This window comes from Panthera uncia (genome assembly GCF_023721935.1).
Source record: "Panthera uncia isolate 11264 chromosome A3 unlocalized genomic scaffold, Puncia_PCG_1.0 HiC_scaffold_11, whole genome shotgun sequence".
In the NCBI taxonomy this organism is placed as follows: domain Eukaryota; kingdom Metazoa; phylum Chordata; class Mammalia; order Carnivora; family Felidae; genus Panthera; species Panthera uncia.
In genome coordinates, this window is record NW_026057578.1 from 23,947,174 (window position 1) to 23,970,584 (window position 23,411).

The following is a 23,411-nucleotide window of genomic DNA, read 5'->3' on the forward strand; positions in this document are numbered from 1 at the left end:
CTCTGAGGTGTCAGCACAGAGCCTGATGTGGGGCTCACACTCACGAACCATGAGATCATGACCTGAGCCAAAGTCAGACGCTTAACGAACTGAGCTACCCAGGTGCCCCTGAAGATTTTATTTTATTATTATTTTTTAAATAATCTCAGTGTGTAGAGCTCAAACTCACAGCTCTGAGATCAAGAGTTGCAAGCTCTAGGGGCGCCTGGGTGGCTCAGTCGGTTGAGCGTCCGACTTCAGCTCAGGTCATGATCTCATGGTCTGTGAGTTCGAGCCCCGCGTCGGGCTCTGTGCTGACAGCTCAGAGCCTGGAGCCTGTTTCAGATTCTGTGTCTCCCTCTCTCTGTCCCTCCCCCGTTCATGCTCTGTCTCTCTCTGTCTCAAAGATAAATAAACGTTAAAAACAATTAAAAAAAAAAAAAAAAGAGTTGCAAGCTCTAACGACTGAGCCAGCCAGGAGCTTGTAGAGAAACTGAATTTTTAACTGAAATGTAGTTAAATTTAAAAAGTCACACATGGCTGGTAGCCACCGCATTGGATAGTGGAACACTAGACCTTGGTCTTTGAACCATTTCCCAGCACTGCACCTAAATGTTTATAGAACACTGGACATCTGCCTGCTCTGAAGACCCCTGCAGCTCTAACCATGTCCCCCCTCAGAAGATGGCATACAGTGAGCTAGTTATGCTTCTGAGACTGCCAGTATTTTCCTCAGTTGGGCTTTTAGCCCTCTGCATGGGTTCTCTTCAGTGTTTGTGGGCTCCCTGGGGGCAGACTTATGATTCACTCACCTCTGTGTCCCCAGCACCCAGGATCAGACCTGACCCACACAACTCAGCACATGTTTTTGGATGAGTTTTTAAGCCCTGTAATAAACAGGCAGTGTAAGTGCCCAATACTTGATTCTCTAATCTAAAATGGGAAGGGAGCTATGGAATTTTCCATAACAGTGGAGTGCACAGCCAGGTATCAAGAGTGAACTTGGGGAGGACAGGCTTCAGAGGAAGGAAATCTTTGTTATTGTTAGGGGATGCCTGGGTGTCAACCAGGAAGTGAAACTGACCAGCTGCCAGAAGGAAACCTACCTGTAAGACTGGGCCTCTGAGCTAAGGTAAACAGCAGAGTGGGCGGGCAAGGCACACTACTCTCGCAGGTGGTGGCCTGTGGGGCAGTGACCAGTCCTGCCTGACTGGGAGGAGTAAGTGGCGTTTTCTGCCTATGACATCCTCATTGCACAGATAAGAATCACCCAGTCCAGCAGGCTCAGAGTCAGTCTGGTGCCCCCCCCCCCCAGCAGAGTGGCCAGTGACAAATCATGAGGCCACCAAACATGTGGACATGCCCCAGTTTGTGACAGTGTGGGTCTTGGGGACATTGATCCTCTTTCCTCAGAAGTAGAGTCATTTTTTTCTTAGCTGTCTCTTGCCCTTAATAATCTTTCATCCCGGGGCGCCTGTGTGGCTCAGTTGGTTGAGCATTCGTCTGACTTCGGTTCAGGTCATGATCTCACGGCTCGTGAGTTCGAGCCCCACGTCGGGCTCTGTGCTGACAGCTTGGAGCCTGGGGCGTGGTTTGGATTCTGTGTCTCCCTCTCTCTCTGCCCCTCCCCTGCTCATTCTCTCTCTCTCTCTCTCTCTCTCAAAAATAAACATTCAAAAAAAAATTAAAAAAAAAAATTTCATCCCATATTGCTGAACACAGTCTGGAGCCAGAAAGACTTGAATCTGGATCCTGGCTTTCCCATTACCAGCTCTCTCTTTTTAGGAAATTCATCTAACCTTTCTGAGTCACTTGGTTTTTAATCTGTAAAATGGGGAGAATATCTTCCAGGGGTGTTTTAAGTTTGAGAAATAATGTATATAAATAGCACTGCAGTTACCATTAGTAAGAATCATGCGGGTGGGGGGGTTCCTACATAATTCCGTGATCAAAGCTTCAGGCTTGGTAGAGTCATTCAGGGTCATTGGAATGAACATACTTTTCAAAGCTTGAAATAAGCTATTTTATGCCCTCTGGGGTTGACGCAGAGAAATTAAGGATGGGGTTCCCAGAAACCTAGATGATCTAATAGATGCTGTTGCTGGCTGTCTGGGCGAATAGTTTACAGTTCAGCTTGACTGAAGACTCTGCACAGAATGTGGGCTGCCCTCTGCCACCACCCCCGCCCCCCCCAGCCCCCCGCCCCCAGTGGCCAGCAACTGTGGCAGAGAATATTCATGCTCGGTATCTGTTTGGGTCATGACAGCTGTGAGTCGTTACATTCAGCCAGGAGCATCTCCAGCCTAGTCCTTTGGACCCATGAGTGGAGACTGAGAAGTCTGTGAGTCTAGGGTGAAGGTACTCAGACTTGTAATGTGGCTAAGAATTCAATTTAAACATTAGTTGCCAGTGCTAACATGCCTGCTCACACATTCACCTTTTTGTTTTCCTGTCCTGGCCAGTGGGGAGGAGACGAGGTATGTCGGCCCTGCCCCAAGTATAGGCCCCAGACGCTGGGACTCTGTGGTGCTTGGGACCAGGATGAGTCATACAGACACACAATTGTGGTGTTAGGGAACAGCCTGCTGGCAGAGCTGGTGCTAGCCTACAGTGGTCCAGCTGAAAGATCCAGTTACCAAAGGCTGTATTTGTATGTGTGTGTGTGTTGTTTTTATTAACAATTGTATAAATATAAGAGACTAGGGATTAAAAAACCAGACAAATTAAAGAGAATAATAACATAATAAGCACCTTTGAAGCTCCCAGTTCCCCCCCTGCACTCCTGCCAGTTGGACTGGATTCTTCAAGTGGAATTTTATTTCTGAGTGACTGAGGCTCAGAGAGGGAAGGTGACTTGCCTGAAGTTTCAGCTTGTCAGCAACCGAGGCAGAGACTGGATAAGCCACCGTGGGTGTAGTAGGGAATCTGATTCCATCTGACCCAGTAAGTCTAAGGAAGCGTGAGCCTTTCGTCTCATTAGGTCCTGGTCATCTCTGACACCTGGTGCCTGGAACAAGCTGTCCTGTGCTCCAGGTCCCAGCTCTGTGTGTTCTGGCGTATAGCTTTAATCCTCTGGCCTGTCAGCCAGCAAGAGTGAGTAGCAGCTCCCAGTTCTTGCAAAGGTCACCACAGGCCGGAAGCCAACTGGATGCTGGTGACAGTTTCTCCAGGCACATGGGAATGTATCTTTGCAGCTGTTTGTAATTGCAGCCAGGAGCTGCATGGGAGCCTTCCCAGTCTCTGTGCACTTTGTTACCTTCTTGTCACCCTGTCTGAAATCCAGAGTGGCTAGAGGCAGGGAACAAAGGCCAACCTGGGCTCTCAGGCCACAGGATTTGTTTTAGGAATAGCATAGATTTTTTTCAGCCCAGGGGATCAGAAAGAACCACTGAGAAATGTAAATAGTGATGTGGGAGTGGAGGAATGGCAAAGGTTTGTTCTCCTTTCTTGAGGTTGTAACATTGTTTAATAATAGTAATTCTCCATGCACATAACCCTTTCCCAGACTTCTTGTTCTGGGAGCAAAGAGGAGGCTTTCCCTACAGTCTCGGGAAGGCTTGAGTCAGGGCTTTACCCTCCCAGCTTTGAAAACCCAGAATCATGGAACTTTCAGGTCAGGAAAAAAGGACCCCGCAAGCTCTCCATGCCAGTGTTTCCAAAGTATGGGAGTTCACAGACTGCTAACATTTTTTTTAAACTCTGGTGACAGGGTTGCCAACTTATTTTGCTGACAACATTAGAACAGTCAACTGCCAGCCATTCATCACCATTTCATAAAAGGACTTTAAAAAAATTTTTTTTAATGTTTATTTATTTTTTAAGAATGAGAAAGAGCATGAATGGGGGAGAGGCAGAGAGAGAGGGAGACACAGAATCCAAAGTAGGCTCCAGGTTCTGAGCTGTCAGCACAGAGCCCGATGCGGGGATCGAACTCACAGAACATGAGATCATGACCTGAGCCGAAGTCGGACGCCTAACTGACTGAGCCACCCAGGTGCCCCCATAAAAGGACTTATTGAAAAAATGTTTATTTTGAGAGAGAGACATAGAGTGAGAGTGGGGAAGGAGCAGAGAGAGAGAGAGAGAGAGGAGAGAGAGAGGAGAGAGAGAGAGAGAGAGAGAGAGAGAGAGAGAGAGAGAGAGAGAAAATCTCAAACAGGCTCCATGCTGTCAGCACAGAGCCGGATGCCAGGCTTGATCTCACAAACCATGAAATCATGACCTGAGCCGAAATCAAAAGTCAGATGCTTAACGGACTGAGCCACCCAAGCACCCTGAGAAAGGACTTTTTAACAACAACAATCAGGAACAAAGAGACACCTGTCACTTCTCATGAATCTTAAATTCAAAACATTCGCCTTTAACAAGAACTCTGAACTACCTTGTTCTGATGATTGTGACTGTGACAAGACCAGTGAAATCTGTCGCAGACTGGTCTGGATGTCTTATTTGCCAGGGGTCTGCAGCTGTCATCCTTTGGTTGGAAGTGCTGGCTGCATATTGGACTCACCAGAGAAGCAGTTACAAACTAATACGGATATCTAGGCCCCACCCCGAGACACTCTGATATACTTAGTCCAGGTAGGGCTCCCCCGGTGATTTTATTTTGCAGCCAGAATTGAGAATCACATGTGTAATCCAGTCCCCCTTCTGATGCATGAAACCCTGGTATAGCAGTTCTACCAAGTGTCCGTACAGCCAGGACAAACGACCTCAATGTTTGGGAGGCTTCCATCTCTTAAGTCTCCCCAGACTCTGATTTGGAGGAAGGGATTTCCTAAAGGTCAGGATCAGAGAGGGAAGGGAACTTCTGTTCATTAAGTGCCTGCTGGGACCCAGACCCAGTGATAAGTTGTTTTTTTTAAAGGTGCTCTCTTAATTAGTTTATTTTAAGTAATACTTATTACTTTCTTTAAAATACAATAAAGTGTAAAGAAAGAAATAAAAATAGCACATAATCCTACTGTCACATACCCCTAATTGAGTTAAAAGGTAGGAGGAGCACAGTGTGATAGCCAGAAAATGCTCCCTCCCCACAAAGATGTCCACATAATCCCCAGAACCTGTGAATATATCACTTTGTGTCAAAAGGACTTAAAGTTAAGGCTTTTCAGATGGGGAAATTAGCCTGGATTCTCCAGGTGGGCCCAGTGTAATCTGCAAGGGCCCTTAGAAAGTGGAAGAGCTGGAGGTGGGAAATCTCTTCCATATGGTTTTGCTGTGAACCTGAAGCTGCTCTAAAAACTAAAGTCTATTTTTCTAAAAAAAAAAAAGTGGAAGAGGGAAGCAAAAGAGGAGGGTATGTGAGTGATGCAGGGTAGCAAGGCTTATTTGGCGTTGCTGGGTGGAGTAGGAAGGGGGTTGTGAGGTGAACTCAGGCCGCTGCCTCGCTGCAAAGGCAAACGGATGGCTTCTGCCCTAGAGTTTCCAGCGGGCACGCAGGTACCTTGATTTTAGCCTGTGAGACCCAGAACTGTAATATAAGCTGTATTGTTTAAACCACCAAGTTTGTGGTGATTTGTTACAGCAGCCTTAGAAAGTAGTCAGTAATATATCTGTGCCGGGTTTTTCACATATCTTGTTTAATTCATGTAACCCTCCTATGAAGTAGCCCCTATTCTAGCCCTGTTTTAGAGATAGGAAAGCTGAGACAGAGAAATTTGCTGGCAGAGCAGGGATTTTAACCAAGGTCTTTGTCTTTCTGAGGCCAAGTTTGGGCTGCACTGTCCTGCTTCTTCCCTCCAGCTGCACTCTGCCTGCCTGCCTGCCCATACCCCCGTGTGTAGCAGGTCCTCCCTGGGGCTTTGGGGAGGGCCTCTCCCTGGTGGGATTCTTCAATCCTTCTGGGAGTGTGGGGCGGTGATGTTAGAGGGAGGGTGTCAGAAGAGCTCTTCAAATCCTCCAAGGAAGAGTGAAGGACATTTGAAGAGCAAGGCAGACACCCTAAGACGTGAGTTAAGGAAAATGGAAAGCATTTCCTAAGACCCAGGGCTGTGGCACCATAGAGACTCACCGTGACTCTAATCTCCATAGGTTCACACTGCCCTTCCTGTCCATGATCCCATGTGGACAGACAGCACCCTGCTTGGGGATGGGAGAAATTACCCTTGGACACCCCTAGATTGTGGGGCAGAGGGAATTGTCTTGCTAAAACGCCCCCTTTGTGGTGCCCAGAGGCATTCACAGCATTGCCACCTGTAACTAGCCAGGCCCACAGTGGGAGGTGCAGAGTCCAAACCTAGGACTTCACACCAGCTTTGGGCATGGGGAGCCATTGATTCAAGGGTTTGAGGCTTGCCTCTTGGCACCCCAGAGTCTCTGAATCTGGGGGAGGGTTTCTGCCTTTGAGCTACCCAGGCTCTCCCTGGGCTTCTTCGTCCTGTGGAGCCATGCCCATAAGAAAGGGTTCCAAGGAGAATCAGCATTTGGTTAATTGTGAGTGTCTGTCTTTGCAGTCCTGAGAAACATCTTTGTCCTCGCCTGCATCATTATCGTCTGCTCCCTGCTCTTCCCTGTCCTGTGGCACCTCTGGATTTATGCAGGAAGTGCCAACTCTAATTTCTTTTATGCCATCACATTGACCTTCAACGTTGGGCAGGTAAGAGCACTGCACGGGGATTCATTTTGTAGCCTCAGACATTCAACAGAGGCCCTGGGTTCTGCAAACTAGGGGTTTGGGTGTGAGCGAGGGGACAGTTTGCCTGAAGTAGCTCATGGTCCAGTAGAGAGGATTAAAGAGAGCAAAGGAAAGGTGAATTCAGCCAGCATTTACTGGGCACCATGCTGAGCTATCACCCCATTGATTCTCACAGCAAGTCTGTGAGATAGTGTTATCACTAGTTTACAAATAGTAACGGAGCCTCACACAGGTTGTCTCTTGCCCAAGGTCATCGGAGGAGCCAAGAACCAAATTCAGGGAAGGCTCCATTTCTGAGGCCACCCTCTTTCTATAACAGTGCCTGGGCTGTGTGTCACTGTACTGAGTGCAGTGTGTGTGGTGGGCGGAGGGCAGAGGCAGGAGGAGGAGAGACTTTTCAGACTCTGGGAGAGCAGGGGCAAAGGCAGCAAGATGAGAAAATAGTTCAGTCTAGCTGTTGGGTAAGTCTGGAGCACAGATGGTGGGGCTGGGAATAGTGGGTGAGGAGGCTGTAGGGGTCAGAGGTACCAGCTAGGAGCTCTGATCTCCCCCTGACCCAGGGGAAGCCCCTCCCTTGGTGCCATAGAGCAGTGGTTCTCAGAGTGAGAGGGTGGTTGTTAAGAATGCAGATTCCCTGTTAGTGTTTTAAATCCTATGGTTATGTTGTGACTGTCACAATTACATGGCTTTGATTGTTAAAAAAACAAACACAAAACATTCTCTGACCCTACTCCCAAGAATGTTGAGTCAATAGATGTGGAAAACAGTGTCGGGAGTTTGTATTTTTTTTTTTTTAATTTTTTTTTTTTCAACGTTTATTTATTTTTGGGACAGAGAGAGACAGAGCATGAACGGGGGAGGGACAGAGAGAGAGGGAGACACAGAATCGGAAACAGGCTCCAGGCTCTGAGCCATCAGCCCAGAGCCTGACGCGGGGCTCGAACTCACGGACCGTGAGATCGTGACCTGGCTGAAGTCGGACGCTTAACCGACTGTGCCACCCAGGCGCCCCGGGAGTTTGTATTTTTAATAAGCTTTCTCAGAGACTCTGTTGCAGGTGGTCTAGCAAACTTTTCTGAAGTTCCCTTAGGTCAGCTCTGTCCTCCTTGTGCGGTCTTATGAGAATCAGTTGTACCGTTTACCATTTCAATGGCTGTTGGTGCAGCCAGGCATTTCCTGTGCGTTATGGGCTGGATGGGAAGCCAGGCTAGCTGGAGAGACTAATGATGCCAGTGAAGAGTCCCCGGAGGAGATCTTTCCCTCCAAGGTTAGCTGCTGGGAAAGAAGGAGGGAGGAGTTTGGGCTTTTGCAGTGAGTGATGGGTCTGGTATTTCCTGCACGGACATTTCTGGACAATTAACGTCCAGCCCAGCTATTTATCTTGGCTTGTGAACAGCAGGAAGAGAGACAGAGGGCCCTGTAGCCTGGGTGGGACTGTGCCGGAGGGTCTGCTCGGCCTGTCGCCCACAGGCTGTTCATGGTAGATGCTCGGCACCTCCTGTGTCCTGTGCCAACAGAAATCTGCAGGATTCAACTTAACACCTCGAGAAAATCCAAAAGGTTGTTCTGGCCCTTGTGTCTTGCTGAAATCCCTTAATTATCCTTTGAAAGTGATGGCTGGCATGTGAGGGCATTGGACCTGCCCTGGGCCTCTGTGGGGCTTGGCAATCTCCACTGAAATAGTCCACAGCTTGTCATCAGGTCATAAGTGTCAGGTGTGGGTCAGAAATACAGTTGCAGTGATTATGAAGTATTTGTGGAACTTGCCAGATAACAGCTTTTCCCCCCTGTGGTTGCCATTAGGAGGGAGGGTCTCTGTAAATGGCATGGGAGGTGTTTGCAAGTGCTCAGGTGACTTCTAAGGCAGGAGAGACTGAATTGTTGGAAAATAGGGCTGGGGTTGGGAACAAAAGGAGTGTGCTAGTGGCTGAGCTATGGAGAAAATTCAGGCTGAGCTCTTGGCATTGTCTTTTACCTTTGTCTTTTAATCTTTTTAAAATGTACTTTTAGTCACACAAGTAATACCTGAATTCATTGCTGGGATGAGAAAGCAAACAAAATAGAAGCATATGGAACAAAAAGGTCCATGTCTTCCCATCCCAGGGCATATATCATGATCAGGATCAGTTTGATGCATCTTTGCAGACATTCTCTGTGCCTTTACGGACAGCTCTCAGTACGTATGCACACATACAGAGCTTTCTTGTTTATATAAAGAAATGGCCTCCTACTCTAGGTGCTGCTCTTTGGCTTGCAGTTTTTCACTTCGTGATCTCCTCTTGATAATGGTTCTGAGAGCCTGTGGGTAGGAGGAGCTTGATTTATTTGACTAGGTAGGCCCCTACTGATGGACGTTGACGTTTCTTCTGGTGGTTCTGCTATAAACAGAATAAATGCTATAAATGCCTTGGGCATCCCTCCATTGAATCTCATATAGTGTTTTCTTTTTCTTTCTCTTTCTCTTTTCTTTCTTTTTCTTTTTTCTTTTCCTCGTTTCCTCTCCTCTCCTCTCCTCGTTTCCTCTCCTCTCCTCGTTTCCTCTCCTCTCCTCTCCTCGTTTCCTCTCCTCTCCTTTCCTCTCCTCGTTTCCTCTCCTCTCCTCTCCTCGTTTCCTCTCCTCTCCTCTCCTCGTTTCCTCTCCTCTCCTCTCCTCTCCTCTCCTCTCCTCGTTTCCTCTCCTCTCCTCTCCTCGTTTCCTCTCCTCTCCTCTTTTTCTTTTTCTTTTCTAAGATTTTTATTTATTTATTTTGAGAGAGAGTGAGAAAGCTCCAGCAGGGGAGGGGCAGAGAGAGAGGTAAGAGCGAAAATCCCAAACAGGCTTGGCACTGTCTCCACAGAGCCCGATGTGGGACTCAAACTCATGAACTGTGAGATCATGGCCTCAGCCAAAGTCGGATGCTTAACCAACAGACCCACCCAGGTGCCCCTCATATACCATTTTCTTAAGGTAAACTCCAGGTGGTGGGATTTACTGGATCAGAGGACATGTGCATTGTGCATTTTTGGCAGATATTGCCATATTGCCCTTCAGACAGGTCATACCAACCTCCGTGGCTCTTAGCTGTGGTCTGTAGTGCTTATAAACTGGCAGTTGTGCAGACATTGGCACACCTTTGTCATCGGCCACCTTGGGTCTGGACTCTGTGGCTCTGAGTCAGACAACTTTGTCAGGTCGAGTGTTTTCTGGGACTGCTGGCTTTGTTTGGGCTTTGTGGCTGCTGCTGCCAGATCACTAAAGGGACATATCACATGGGGCACTTATTCACCAAGGCAGTCACTCAAGTCCTGTCCCTGTCCTGGAGCATTGACTGAGGTAGAAGAGTGCCCCTCATGAGGGTTATACACACCTGCCTTCAGGCTGTTTGGGAGCAACAGAGGACAAATATGAGACATTTAGAATTTTAGTAAATTGTTGAGTATCTGCTCCTTAAAAAGGCCTTCCACAAGGTTCCCCTGCCTCACTGTCTCTTCTTAGCCCCCTGTTTGTTTCTTCCAAGCACTTATCCCAGTTTGTAACTTTACATTACTTATTTCTCTCTCTGCCTCCCAGACCAGACCTGCTTGTAAGCTTCTTGCCAACAGAGATCTGCCTGTCCTTCCCACTGCAGGCAGCTTTGGGTTTGGCAGAGGGCAGGTGTTTAGCAAACACTTGTTGAATGAATGAATGAAACAAAGATAGCCAGGGAGAACATTGTGTGATTAATGGCCAAGTGGGGAGAGTAACCGGTGGAGGAATCTAGAGGGAAACTTTCCTGTTGTGAGTGGTCAGGGAATGCCCTGGGGAGCAAGGAGTAGCAGCTGGGCCTTTTACACTTGGAGAGTGAAAGGTCTGGGAAGTGGGCAGGTTGGGTGCCAGGGCACCCCTCTGGCAGAGGTTAGTGGCTAGCAGCTCTGTCCTTAACCCTTCTCCAGCTTCTGCCAGAACCTGGTCTCTGTGGCTGATGAAGCCCCTACATGTCTCCACAGCTCAAGCCAGGTCCACTTCCATCTGACCTACAGTCAGTGCTGCCATTGAGATGTATGGCATTTGGGGACACACCTTCAATCCCACAGCTGGCTGTTTTCAGCTCTTCTAGCTGGAATGACGTCTTAGAGTTCTTGGTCCTCCCTCTCCCCTCCCTGGGCAAGACTGATCAAGCTGTCCTGGGAAGAGCTGGATTTTCAGCAGGCATCAGGAGCCCAGTCCATCATTGCTGAATGCAGAGAGCACCTTGACCCACAGATTTTAAGTCCTGCCCTGTTTGAGTTGGTCAGTGCCACACTCTGTTATACAACAATCTGTGTTGGTAAATTCTTAGTTACACTGGCAGATAAACCAGTGACTTAGGCTCCATCCTTTCCCCTTGGGCCATTAAGTATTTTTCAGCATGTGGCATGGATCATTTGTTAATTATAATTGTGCCTCAGAGTCAGTAACCAGGAAATGACAACAGTAAAACATCCATAGGGTGTGTGTGCATGCACGCTCATGCACATGTGTAAGAAAGGTGGGGGAGGAGGAGAGATTGAGGTAGATTGGTTGGTTGAGGTCCTCTTCTACTTCCTCACTATGTGACCTTCAGCAAGTAACTTGACTTCTTTGATTTGCAGTGTTGTTTTTTTTTATGGGCAGAAAACTTTTTGATTTTTAAAAAAAATTTTTTTAAACTTACTGTTTTTTTAATTTAAATCCAAGTTAGTTAATATATAGTGTAATAATGGTCTCAGGAGTAGAATTTAGTGATTCATCACTTACATATAACACCCAGTGCTTATCCCAACAAGTGCCCTCCTTAATGCCCCTCGCCCATTTAGCCTATCCCCCCCCACCCCGCCAGCAACCCTCAGTTTGTTCTCTGTATTGAAGAATCTCTTATGATTTGTCTCCCTCTCTGTTTTTATATTATTTTTGCTTCCCTTCCCTTTTGTTCATCTGTTTTGTATCTTAAATTCCACATATGAATGAAGTCATAATTATGATATTTGTCTTTCTCTGACTGACTTATTGGGTTGTAGTGTTCTTAAAACCAGGGATGACAACCCAGCCTCCCTGGATTTGGGCATGTGTAGGTCCTGTTGCTATTATCATATGTTAACATGAGAAATAGCACCAGTGACCTGCTATTCAGATACCCAGAGCAAATTCCCAGGGAAACATTCGGACAAAACAAACTTCTTCCCCTTTTTTTTTTTAAACAAAAAACCAAAACTCTTTTCTTCTGCAGGTCAGCAACCAGCAGAAGAAAAATAGTCATCAAAGATTATATATAAACAAAAAGTAACGTGTTTAAATTTAGCTTTTTTAAAGGAGTAAGATAAAACATCTGACTCACCCTAATTCAGCTTAAAAACAGGAAACAAAAGGAAATCTCCCCCTAAAATTATAATTAATAGTGGCTCATGTTTAAAGAGTGCCTACTAGGAACCAGGCCCATATGATCCCTTTAATCTTCTGGATCATGTGCTTGTGTGGCCTTCTGGACCTTTCCTTGTACGTTCCCATGTACTTGTGTGCTCCTGGAGAAGAGCTTTATTTGTGTGTGTGGGTTTTATTATTGGCAACATGATGAAGTATGACTTTTTTCCTTTCAATAAAACATCTTGGTGATCTTTTCTTGTTTGTATAAGAGGGAAGTGCCTCACCACAGTTGATGGAGCTGCTCCCCTCCTGATAGCTTCTTAAGCTGTTTTTCTTTGTTCTTGTATAATAAGGAATACACTTAGTCCCCTTATAACTGCCTTTTGAGGGAGGCACCAGTACAAATGACCAAGTGGAGGCCTGGAAGTCCCCAAGCTCTGAGGGGTGTGTTTATTTATGCTCATTTATCGTGTCCTCTTGTTACACTGGAGGTTCCATGAGGGCAGCTCCAGGTCTGTCTTCTTCACAAGTGTATCACCAGCACCAGGAATATTCAGTGACTGTTTATTGATAAATAAATGGAATGAGCTGGAATCCGAAACCACATTTTATGACCAGTGATCCCGTATAATCCTGTGTACCCTAACCTCCCAGTCCTAGTATCTGTTTAGGACAAAGCTGGGCCTGTGGCAGGTCCTGCTGGATTCCTAGGGGGTCAGAGCCAGACCCCACGTGGTTGACCCTGAAAGCCCCGCTCCTGTTCTGTGTCTGTGTCCAAAATGGATCCCCAGTGTCCAGAGAGTGTCCCAGCAGGTCCATGAACTGCTGCCTCCTCACCATGGGCTGCCGGCTCTGATCCCTTCTCCTTGTAGTATAGAACCTGTAGATCCTAGGCTGGCCCTGCCTTGGCCATTCTGCTGTCTTCAAGGAAGCCTGGAGCCCTGGGGTCCTGCCACAAGCCCTCTGACATGTTGGGTCCTGCTCAGGACTGGCTTATTTGCTCCAGCACAAATGAAACCACAGTCCTGTCTCCTGGAATTACCTTTCAGTTGGTCTGGCGTGTCATTCTGGGGAATGGGACAATGAGGAAATAAATGTCTGGGGACATGTTGGGCAGATCATCAGTGTTTGGGTGGTGCATAGCCCCCATTTGTGGACAGCCAGGGCCCATTTCAGATTTAATCCGTGCTTTGTGTGTGGTCCTGACTGCAAGATCCAGGGTATGTGTGTGGGGCAGTGGGGGAAGAGGTCTTCCTCCTGACACGAGGGGCCTGTGGCCCAGGCTGGAGCCCTTGCTGTCGTCCAGCTCAGTGTGTGTGTTTACTTTGCTTTCCTTCCAGGTGGCATTTTGCCAGGTCTTCATTCATTCCTTCATCCCTCCTGTCTTCAAACTCTGTGCTCAGCATCCCAAGCGTGGCTCTCACAGGCCCTTCCCTGCCTTCTCTCCTCCTACAGCCAGAGTGACAGGAAAAGCCTGAGCTAAATATAGGGGGGCAAGGCCAGCAGAAAGCCTGGGTTTGGAGGTCTAGCCTCGATGGTGACTCCCAGCCCCTCTGTCATGGCTCACTGGCCTTAGGCAAGTCACATAAATTCTTGGGCCTAATTAATTTATTTGTATATATTGGGCATTTGTTATGTGCCAGGCACTCTGCTAGCAGAGTGTGAATGAGACACAGCCCTGCCTCCTCGGAGCCCAAGGTCTGTGGGAGAGAAAGAAAAGGAACCGGTCAGGGTCAGGGCAGCCGGGTGGTACTGTGGATGGGTTAAAGAGGCTGGGGAGCTCAGAGCTGAGGCGGGTAAGGAAGCTTCTGTGGGGAGGCAGCCTGTACGTGGCATCCCCGGGGCGGGTAGATGCAAACCTGGCTCTGGGTGATGAGACCTTGGAGGAAGAGAGCATGAGTGAGGGAGTGTGGAAGGCAGTTCTGCGGGGCTGGCGTGCCCTGCCAGAGGGTGGGAGCCCTAGCATGCTGAGTACTGGGCTGAGTCTGTGGTTTTAGGCTGAGGATAACTGTGATCCCATCTTTGGTTGGAAAACCTCACCATGCCAGGAGGGGTAGAGGTGAGGGGTGTGAGCTGGAATCTGGAGCCCAGGGAGGCTGTTTAAATCTGGTGAGAGGTGATAGCGGCCTCCATTTCTCTGCCTACAAGAAGGGTGGCTGTGAGGACTCAGTACAGAGTTGGGTGAGGAAAGCTTTTGTGAATTGAAAAGAGCCACCTGGATGACAATTGCCATCATACCGGCTTTGGTCTTACATTGTGGCCTTCCAGACCCCAAGACGGAGGTATAGTGACTTTCCCGTTACTTTGCATCTTTAGAGATAGAGGGTGGAGCTCGGTTCTCCGCCATCATCTCCCACATGTGTCCACTCAGGCCTGGGTTGGGTCACGCCAAAGCCCCGTCCAGCTCCACGAGTCAGCCGTCGGCCCCTCTGGCTCCCACGTTCCTGGACCCCAGGCAGCGTGGGCAGAGGATGCTGTGCTTTGATTGTTGATGGTAACAACCACGTGAGCTCCCGCAGGTGCAGGTTAGCTGTCCAGTGTCAGCATCTCCAGCCCAAGCAGTAGACCTGGGGAACTGCGACATGCCTGGGGTGACAGCAGCTGCTTCTCTGGGAAGTTGGCAGCCTAGGTGCCAGTGTTGGCCGAGGCTGCTCTTGTGAGCCCCACAGCTTCTAGACGCACCGAGGTAACAGCCTTCACTGGCTCGGATGTCTCTGATACTTATTTTGCCTTTTCCCAAAAAACTCTCTTCCTGGCTAAGTGTCAGGACTGGGACCTGGGAGCACAGCCTCATCAGGGGTGTTAGTGTAGACCAAGGGCCAGCATGGGCCCATAACAGGACCCACATGTGTGGTTACAGACCTTTCGCTCCCCAGAATCCTTAACTGGGAGGGGCTGTGGGGAGGATGGGAAGAAGTAGGGCTTGGGCCTCAGGCAGGACTGGCATTGCAGCCCAAATGCTTCCCTTACTCCCATGTGACCCTGGGCAAGACCCTTGAGCTTGGAGTTTGCTCATCTCTGAGTGGGGCTTATAAACCCTACCCCGGAATGTTGTGAAAATTCAGTGATGTGCTTTTTTTAAATTCAAGTCCAGTTGACACACAATGTTACATTGGTTTCAGGTGTACAGCCTAGTGATTGGACAGCTCACTTATGCTGTGCCTAGAAGTGTAACTGCCATCTGTCCCCATGCAGCGCTATTACAGTGCCATTGACTGGTCCCTGTGCTGTACCTTTCATTCCTGTGACTTTTCATTCCATGATGGGAAGCCTGTACTTCCCACTCCCCTTCACCCATTTTGCCCATCCCCCAACCCTCTAATGATTTTTTAAATTAAAGAGCCTGGTCCGGAGCAGCTACCCAGAAGTTGTTGGTTTCCCTGTCTCTCCACTTCCCCACCCTGTAATGGAGCATGTTCTAACCATTTTATTCCACTTGTGAAGTGCCTCTCCCTGTCACTGGCCATCCTTTTATCAGCTACCTCATTAAATCTTCATCGTGGCCCAAAAGATAGTGCTGGAACCGTCATGGCTGCCAGTGAGAGAAATGTGGTCTGACTGAGCCCTCAAAAGGGGGAGGGGACCAGCAAAGCACTCCCAGAGTGCCAGCCCTTTCCTGGGTCTGGGGTCACAGAGCTGGAGCAGATGCCATCCCATCTGGTTGGGAGGCCAACAGGAAGTGACTTCATCCCAGGGATCACATAACTGAGCATGGGGTTAGGGAAGAATCTGGGGCAGGAGATGCAGATGATTCCTCTCTAGGGATAAGCAGGAGCCCTTTGTGGGAAGAGCCATTCCAGCTGAGGCAGTGAGGTGTGGCCACAAAGTGTTTTCAGGACCAGGCTGTGTTCAGGGCTCCTTGGGCATGTGGGTGTGGTGCGGGGCAGAGTGGGGCACTGGGGGCTTCTGAGCAGACAAGTGAAGGGTTCGTTCGTGTGTGTGTGTGTGTGTGTGAGAGAGGGAGAGAGACAGACAGACAGATAGACACTGAGAACCTGAGAGAGATCCCTCAGGGGCCAGGAGGATGCAGGAGGCCTTCTGGAAAGAGGTGGCAGTGGGAGGGATAAAAGGAGGCTGAGGTGGAAGTCTGAGGAAGGGGATTGGCAGGACTTGGTTGATGGCAAGAGAGAAGCTAAGGAGTCCAGCCACAGCTCTTAAGGGCCACTTTAAAGAATGGGCTTCTTGGGGCGCCTGGGTGGCTCAGTCGGTTAAGCGTCCGACTTCAGCTCAGGTCACGATCTCGCGGTCCATGAGTTCGAGCCCCGCGTCAGGCTCTGGGCTGATGGCTCAGAGCCTGGAGCCTGTTTCCGATTCTGTGTCTCCCTCTCTCTCTGACCCTCCCCCGTTCATGCTCTGTCTCTCTCTGTCTCAAAAATAAATAAACGTTAAAAAAAAAATTAAAAAAAAAAAAAAAAAGAATGGGCTTCTCAGGCGCCTGGCCAGCTCAGTCAGTACAGCATGTGACCCTAGATCTCAGGGTCATGTGTTCGAGCCCCACATTGGGCATGGAATCTTCTTAAAATAAAAAATAAATAAAAATAAAGAATGGGCTGTTCTTCAGGTCTCTGAAAACACACAGGGACAGAGCAAAGACTGGGGGAGCCACCATTGTGAGTAAACTAGTTTTATCACTCACTTTACAGATGAGGAAAATGCAGCTTAGATTTGGGAAAGTGACTTACATAGGGTCACACAACCACTAACTTGTCCATGCTCTTTCCATTGCTCCTTGCCCAACTTCCCCCACCTAGACTGGGCAGAGGGGCTCTGGATCTGTAGCTGCTGTATAGCTTGAATCCCAGGGCCTGAAATCCCTGCTCCTTAGCCCAAATGGAAAGCCCCAAGGTCAGAAGAGGGAGGTTGTCTTGGCCAGCCTGTTACTAGCTAGGGGTGTCTCAAAGAGCCAAGCCTCCAGGCCAGCCTGGTGTCCCCAAGATGCCTTCCCCATAGGCCAGGGTCAGGTCACCCAATCGGGAACACTGACCTTTGGTTCCAGACAGATCAAGCCGGCACACAGGACTCTTCCCTCCATACCACCCTCCCCTTACACTTTATCATGAAAATTTTCACAGACACAGCAAAGTTGAAAGATTTAACATTGAACGCCCATATACCTACCACCTAGACTCTACCGTTAACATTTTACTATACTTTTGTGATCACAAATTATCCATCCCTCAATCCCTTATTTTAATCATTATTACACTATATGTTAACTAATTTGGATTTAAATAAAATTAAAAAAATTTTTTTTAATGTTTATTTTTGAGACAGAGAGAGACAGAGCATGAATGGGGGAGGGTCAGAGAGAGGGAGACACAAAATCTGAAACAGGCTCCAGGCTCTGAGCTGTCAGCAGAGAGCCCGACGCGGGGCTCGAACTCACGGACCGTGAGATCGTGACCTGAGCCGAAGTCGGACGCTTAACCGACTGAACCACCCAGGCGCCCCTGGATTTAAATAAAATTTAAAAAAAACCCACAAAGTATAGATATCACTATATTTCCTGCTAAATATCTTAGCATGTATATTATTAACCAGAGCTCAATACTTACTTATGTTTTTCTTATATGAAATTTATATAAAGTGAAAAACACAAATCTTAACATGTACATTTTCTTTTTTTATAATTTTTATTTTTTCAATATATGAAGTTTATTGTCAAATTGGTTTCCATACAACACCCAGTGCTCATCCCAAAAGGTGCCCTCCTCAATACCCATAACATGTACACTTTCTGAAGCTGCCTTTCATTCAGCAAAAATTTTAAATTTATTTATTTTGAGAGAGAACATGCACACACAAGCGTGAGTGGGGAAAGGAAAGAGAGAGAAGGGGGAGAGAAAATCCTAAGCAGGTTCCATGCTGTCAGCTCAGAGCCCAATGTGGGGCTCAGTCCCATGAACTGTGAGATCATGACCTGAGCTGAAATCAAGAGTTGGACACTTAACTGATTCAGCCACCCAGGTACCCCAGCAGCAAAATATTTTTGAGATTCACTTATATAGCTGCAGATAATAACATATTGCTTTTTTAAAATAAACTTAAATTCCAGAATAACTTTAGATATAGAAAGTTCCCATATGCTCCACACCCATGATCTAAGCCAGGGAACTACATTACATTTAAGTGTCCTGTCTTCCCCATGTCCACTGCCTGCTTTCTCAATCTTTCCTAATTTCTCATGACCTGGACAGTCTTGAGGAGCGCTGGCCAAGTATCTTATAGAGTGTCCCCATTTTGGACTTCTTACGCTTTTCTTTTCATAAGTTGGGGGTTTGGATTTTTGGAATGCTCAGTCGGTACATGCTAGCCACCTGATTTCATAATGATGTTACCCTTCATTTGTTCAAGATAGTGTTTGCAGGGCTTCTTCAGGATAGAATTACTATTTTCTCTTTCCCTGCTCTGTTCTTTGGAAGTTACCTCTCCTAGCCCACCCTTGGGGGCAGAGGGTGGGGAGTAGGAAGAACTAAGCTGCACCTCCTGGGTGAGGTATGTTATTTGGAATTCTTCTGTAACGGTTCCAAAAGCAGTTCTCTCTCATTTATTCAGTCATGTATGAGCTGGTTGCTTTTAATTTATTTCTTTAATCAATATAATACATATACATAATTTACAATGTTAAGGATTATAAGGAAAAAGAATGGTCCCCTAAGGGCTTAGTTATTTGTTTTGTTACTTGTAAATAACATACATACTCTGGTTTTTTCCCCCATTTTATATTAAATTGAACTATATGAACTTTCCAATATGCAACCATTTTTGATCTGCAAAAATGGCCATTTCATATGGTTCAACCTAATACCTTGTATTTTGACTTTCTAATCCTTCTGCTGCTGATTTTGTGTGACACTGGAGTTGGTTCATTTGTTTTATTGTGAATTGTGACTTTGCATTTGATCCTCATCACATCTGGCTCCCAGCTTAGCCACAGCTCCAGACCAGACACCTTGGGCCTAGGTGAGAAAGGGGCTGCAGGATGTGAGGTCAGCCTTTGCTGTGGTAACTGCCCGCCACGGGCAGCTGTGGAGCAAAGCCTTGGGGGGGTCCCTGGACTGTTAGCTCCACGGATACCCTCAGCTGCGAGTTCTCTGCCCTGTGGCAGACTGGGCCCCAGGTAGATCACCTTGCTGCAGCGTCACGGCCACTAGGCCAGCTCTCATGTGTAGCCTCAGGCCAACTATTGAAACTTTTGTGCCTCAGTTTCCTCTGGTGTAGGTCCTCAGCTTTTCCTTCAGGCCCCTCTGTGTTCTCCTTCCTGCCCACAGTATGAAGCTGTCCAGGACAGGGGTCTCCGGAGGTCAGAGGCCAAGATCCCAGGCTCAGCTCAACCTCTGACCTGTTCTAAAACCCTAGCTGGGTGTTCCCCCTCCACTCCTCCACTGGGCTTCCATCTTCCCATCTATGCCAACAAGGTGGTTGATACTAATGGTCTAAGAGGCCTCTAAGTGGCTGAGAAATGGGGCTGTGAGCCCCTTTCCCCACATCCTGCCATGCAGCAGGGCTCTGCTCCTCCTGCCCCGGGCACTGGGAGTCTTGGGATGAATGGGATTGTAAAACAGCACAAGTCCTTATTCCTCTCTGGGCTTCTGTGAGGGGGATAGTACGAGCTTCTGGGGCCCTTTGGATTCTGTGGCCTATCCAGGAAAGGCCGACTGAGCTGGTCACGGATACCATGGTGGTAGAACGCCTCGGGGACCCTGCCCAGTCCAGGGGAGGAGGCACAATCATCAGGCAGTCACACAGATGAAAGAAAAACTGCAATTTGGATGAGTTTGTGTTACCAAGTAGAGGTTAATGGGGCCAAGACCCAATCTGGGGGTGTGGGAGGGCTTCTCTAAGGAAGTGATCTTTCCTGAGACCTGAAGGGTAAGCAGATGTTGGCTGGATGAAAGGGAAGAGAACATTGCAGGCAGAGGAAACAGCAGAGATCCTGCAGCAAAAGGAAAGAAGCCAGTGTGGCTGGAGCTGAGTGAGGTGGAGCAGGTGAGAGGGTGAGGCATGCACATGGGGCAGGGACCAGGTACAAGGCCTCAGAGCCCCAAAAGAGTCTGATCTTCATCCTAGGAGCCCCAGGAAGCCTTTGGAGGACTTTTAGCTGGGAAGTAATAGGCCTAGATTTATTTTGAAAAGCAACCTCTGGCTGCGAGGGAGAATGGATTGGTGGGGTCAAGGGTGTGGGAGGCCTGAGACCAAGGAGCCCAGAGCAGAGATTGCTGTTGTTTCGATGACAGTGGCTTCGTCCAGGGTGGTAGCTGTAAGAACAGGTAGAAATGGGTGGATCTGAGAGTTTGGGAGATAAAACTGCCAGGACTTAGTGGCCTTGTGTCCAGGAGAAGTATCAGATTATTCTGTGGCCTAAGAACCTGGAGGGAAGATGGGGGCATGGGTTCACCATGGGAGCAGCAGCTTTGACCGGGGGTTCAGCTGTACCATGGAGGAGCCTGTGGGCACCCAAGAGGTGAGGTTGGAAGGGCCACTGGCTGCAGAGGTACATTCTGGAGTGCAGAGGCCAGGGCCTGGGAAGGTGGCGTGAACCCCACAGGGGTGGAGAGGGGCAATACAGGGGCACAGGGGTGGAGAGGGGCAATGCAAGACCTTGTGGGGTCAGTTTAGGCCCTGAGGTAGGAGTCCCTGGGCAGGGTCACCCCAACACCCGCCTACCCTCTCAGAGACCCAAGGTTCAGGGGTAGGTTCCGCAGAGCTGCTCACACCTTCTCTCTCCCCCCAGATCCTGCTCATCTCCGATTACTTCTATGCCTTCCTGCGGCGGGAGTACTACCTCACACATGGTCTCTACTTGACTGCCAAGGACGGCACGGAGGCCATGCTTGTGCTCAAGTAGGCCTGGCTGGGCACAGGGCTGCATGGACTTCAGGGGGTGGAAGGGCCAGAAGCTGGGCCAAGCCCCCTAGCCAGAGTTGCCAGCAGAGGAGGCCTCCGGCAGATGAGGTTCGAGTCCAGGGTTACAAGTCTCTGGCACCAGAGAGGAGCCATGGCTGGCAGCAAGGCCAATGGGGAATAGCCAGGAGCTCCTCCACTTGGACCCCCACTTTGTGGTTCTGCACACCGGGGAGCCCCCTCCGAGGCTCAAAAGGGGAAGAAGCAGGTGAGCAGGGTTTGTTAGGTTGTGACTACTTAATAAATGGTTTTTTGTTACAAAGAAATCGATCCTGGGCCCACACTGCACTCCTGGAAGGGGTGGGCTTGGCCCCTAACACCACCGTGGTATACTACAGGTATACTACATACTGGTGTGGGTTTCTAGAATGAGCCCCAAGTCCACAACACACAAGTTTGTGCCCTGGCCAGCTGAGACTGCTGTAGGGCAGCCTACTTCCACCCCACCCGCCAGCAGCTCCCACCCCCCCCATTCCCCAAGCAGCTGGAGGCAAAGGGCCAGGCAGGCCTGAGCAATCTTTATTCTGCAGAGGGACAATGACCACAGATCCGTACACCTTGTCAAGACCAGGTGAGCCAGGGGCCAGTCTTTCAGGGGTGGGCAGGTCCAGGCAGGGGGGCAGCGCCTCAGGTGAGGGAGGGGCAGATGGGCAGGGGCCTAAAAAAAGAAAAAGACAAACCACACGGAGCAGGGGTGCTGGGAGCTCTTCCCTATCCTCCCGCATCCCAGCCAGCACCCAGAGGGGTAACCCTAACAATGACTGGCCCAGGACCCACCCAAGGGCAGAGTAGGTGTGGTTGGTGCGCCCTGGCTAGGAGGCGGCATCCCTGCCCAGCCCACCCAGGGCAGAGACCGTTAAGTTCAGGAGCCAGGAGCTCCCTGGGTAGAGCCTGACAGGGACCCCCCCCCCCCCCCTTCCCCGGCCCCCCCCCCCCCCCCCCTACTGCTGCTTCAGAAGCCGAAGGTTTCCTGGGAGGCGTAGACCATGTAGAGGAAGCCATCGTCATCCTTCTCCTGCTCGTAGATGTCGGCGATGGGTGTAGACACGCTCACCATGCTGTGCTGGTTCACCAGCAGGAAGAAGGCCTGCGTGGGGTTCAGCTGCAGGCGGCGCCTGGGGTGGCAGAAGGGCATGTCAACTGTGAGGGGCCAGGCTCCTGGGTGGGTGGTGCCCTGACCACACCCCCCGCCCCATCCCCAATGATTCTGAGACCACCCCCATCCCAGCCCTTTCTGGAGGCACTCACCTCTGACCTGACACAGACCCCAGCCCTGACCTTTCCCAACCTACCTAGGACTGGGATCCAAAGCCCGGGCCCAAGTCCCACCCTCCCCCAGAAGGCCCCAAGCCCCTTCTGACTGCTGCTGCCCACGCACCGGATGATCTTGACCAACTCGCTCATGTTGACATGGTCTGGCACCAGGAACTTGGTCTTGTCCAGGACTGGCAGCTGCTTCTCACCCTTGTAGCGCTCGATGATCACCTAGGGGTGGGGCAGGGGATGCGTGAGATGGGCGGGGCCTGGAGCCACAGGGATGGGAGGGGGCGGTGGGACTCACCGGGATCTTGCTGGGGTGCTGGTTGCGGATCTGCTGCACCTCCTTACAGCGGTCGGCTGCGGACAGGAGACAGGCAGTAAGGCCAAGAAGTCCCGCTTGCCCCGCCCGTCGCCGGCCCCGCCCCCCAGGCTCCCGCCCCCGGGGCCGTCAGGCCCCAGGGCCTGGCACCGGCTGGACTGGGAGGCGAGGCCCCGGCCCAGGCCAGAACCTGCCTCCCGGCCCGGGGGGTCCAGCCTGAGTCTGACGTCACGGGGCTGACGTCGCCTGCGGCAGTCAGGGTTAGTCGTGGTTCCCACCTCCCCCCCACCCCGTGTCCCCGCTCCACACCCGCAGACTGCCCGCCGGGCCTCACCGAAGGTCCGCCGCTGCTTGAAAGGCCGGTCTGAGGGCATCGCGCGGGCCCGGCGGGGCGCGCAGGCCGGGGCTCCGGGACGCGCGGCTTGGGGGCTCTGGCTGAGATTCGGGGGCTCCGCGCCTCGCGCTCAAGGGCTCCGGTTCTCGAGCTGAGCCTGGCGGCGGTGGCTCGGGGAGGTAACTCGCCCGGGTGACGTCAGGTCACAACATTCCTTAAAGGGGAGGCCGGCGCACTGCTCCCATTGGGCCGACGCAAAACCCGCCCGCCTGGGCCTGTGACGTCATGGCGCAGAGAGCTGGACTCCAAGCCAGCACCGCGGAGGGGTGGGGCGGGGCTCCCAGGTCGCGTCACAGTCCTGTGACGTCATGAGCTGCCGGCCCATCTCCCCGAGGCAGGGGCTGAGAGACTGGCAAGCCTGCCGGGAGTTGAGAGAGCTGACTCGCAGCTCTGACAGCGGGAGAGCGCGCGGGCCAGTCCGGGGCTCAGCATTTTCCGTTCCCCCTGGTGCTAAGTCATCCCACAGCACACTGGGAGGCCGTTCCCTTCAAGCGATGGTGTGAGGCGCTGGAGGTGACGATGGCAGTAAACCCAAAAACCTCGCCTCCATGGAGCTCGTGGTTAGAGAAAGAAAGCTAGG

At 50.2% G+C, this 23,411-nt stretch overlaps 2 protein-coding genes across 3 annotated transcripts in view; one reads left to right on the forward strand and one right to left on the reverse strand.

The window, feature by feature from the left end:
• The window catches only part of PIGU (phosphatidylinositol glycan anchor biosynthesis class U), an 83,670-nt gene extending 62,309 nt beyond the window's left edge, over positions 1 to 21,361 (forward strand). The window contains exons 11-12 of one of the 2 annotated variants that reach the window (XM_049649953.1): positions 6,435 to 6,577; positions 20,689 to 20,899. In XM_049649953.1, the coding sequence (XP_049505910.1) occupies positions 6,435 to 6,577; positions 20,689 to 20,802 (257 nt within the window). In that variant the 3' untranslated portion in view covers positions 20,803 to 20,899. Of the gene's footprint in view, positions 1 to 6,434; positions 6,578 to 20,688 lie in introns of both variants that reach the window. The other variant, XM_049649952.1, reaches the window with a different exon arrangement.
• Positions 21,362 to 22,962, reverse strand: MAP1LC3A (microtubule associated protein 1 light chain 3 alpha). The gene is made up of 5 exons (XM_049649976.1): positions 22,772 to 22,962; positions 22,420 to 22,475; positions 22,237 to 22,343; positions 21,804 to 21,973; positions 21,362 to 21,516 (listed from the first exon to the last, which is right to left on the reverse strand). The coding sequence occupies exons 1-4, from the start codon at positions 22,809 to 22,811 to the stop codon at positions 21,811 to 21,813; spliced, it is 366 nt and encodes a 121-aa protein (XP_049505933.1). The 5' UTR covers positions 22,812 to 22,962; the 3' UTR covers positions 21,362 to 21,516; positions 21,804 to 21,810.
• Between the last annotated feature and the right edge of the window lie 449 nt (positions 22,963 to 23,411).

Bases quoted from the DNA above. Each gene is read 5' to 3' on its own strand.
- MAP1LC3A (XM_049649976.1), bottom strand. From the start codon at position 22,811: ATGCCCTCAGACCGGCCTTTCAAGCAGCGGCGGACCTTCG. The intron at 22,344-22,419 runs GTGAGTCCCACC...CCCCACCCCTAG, and splicing joins AGCACCCCAGCAAGATCCCG to GTGATCATCGAGCGCTACAA. The intron at 21,974-22,236 runs GTGCGTGGGCAG...CTGCCACCCCAG, and splicing joins GAGTTGGTCAAGATCATCCG to GCGCCGCCTGCAGCTGAACC.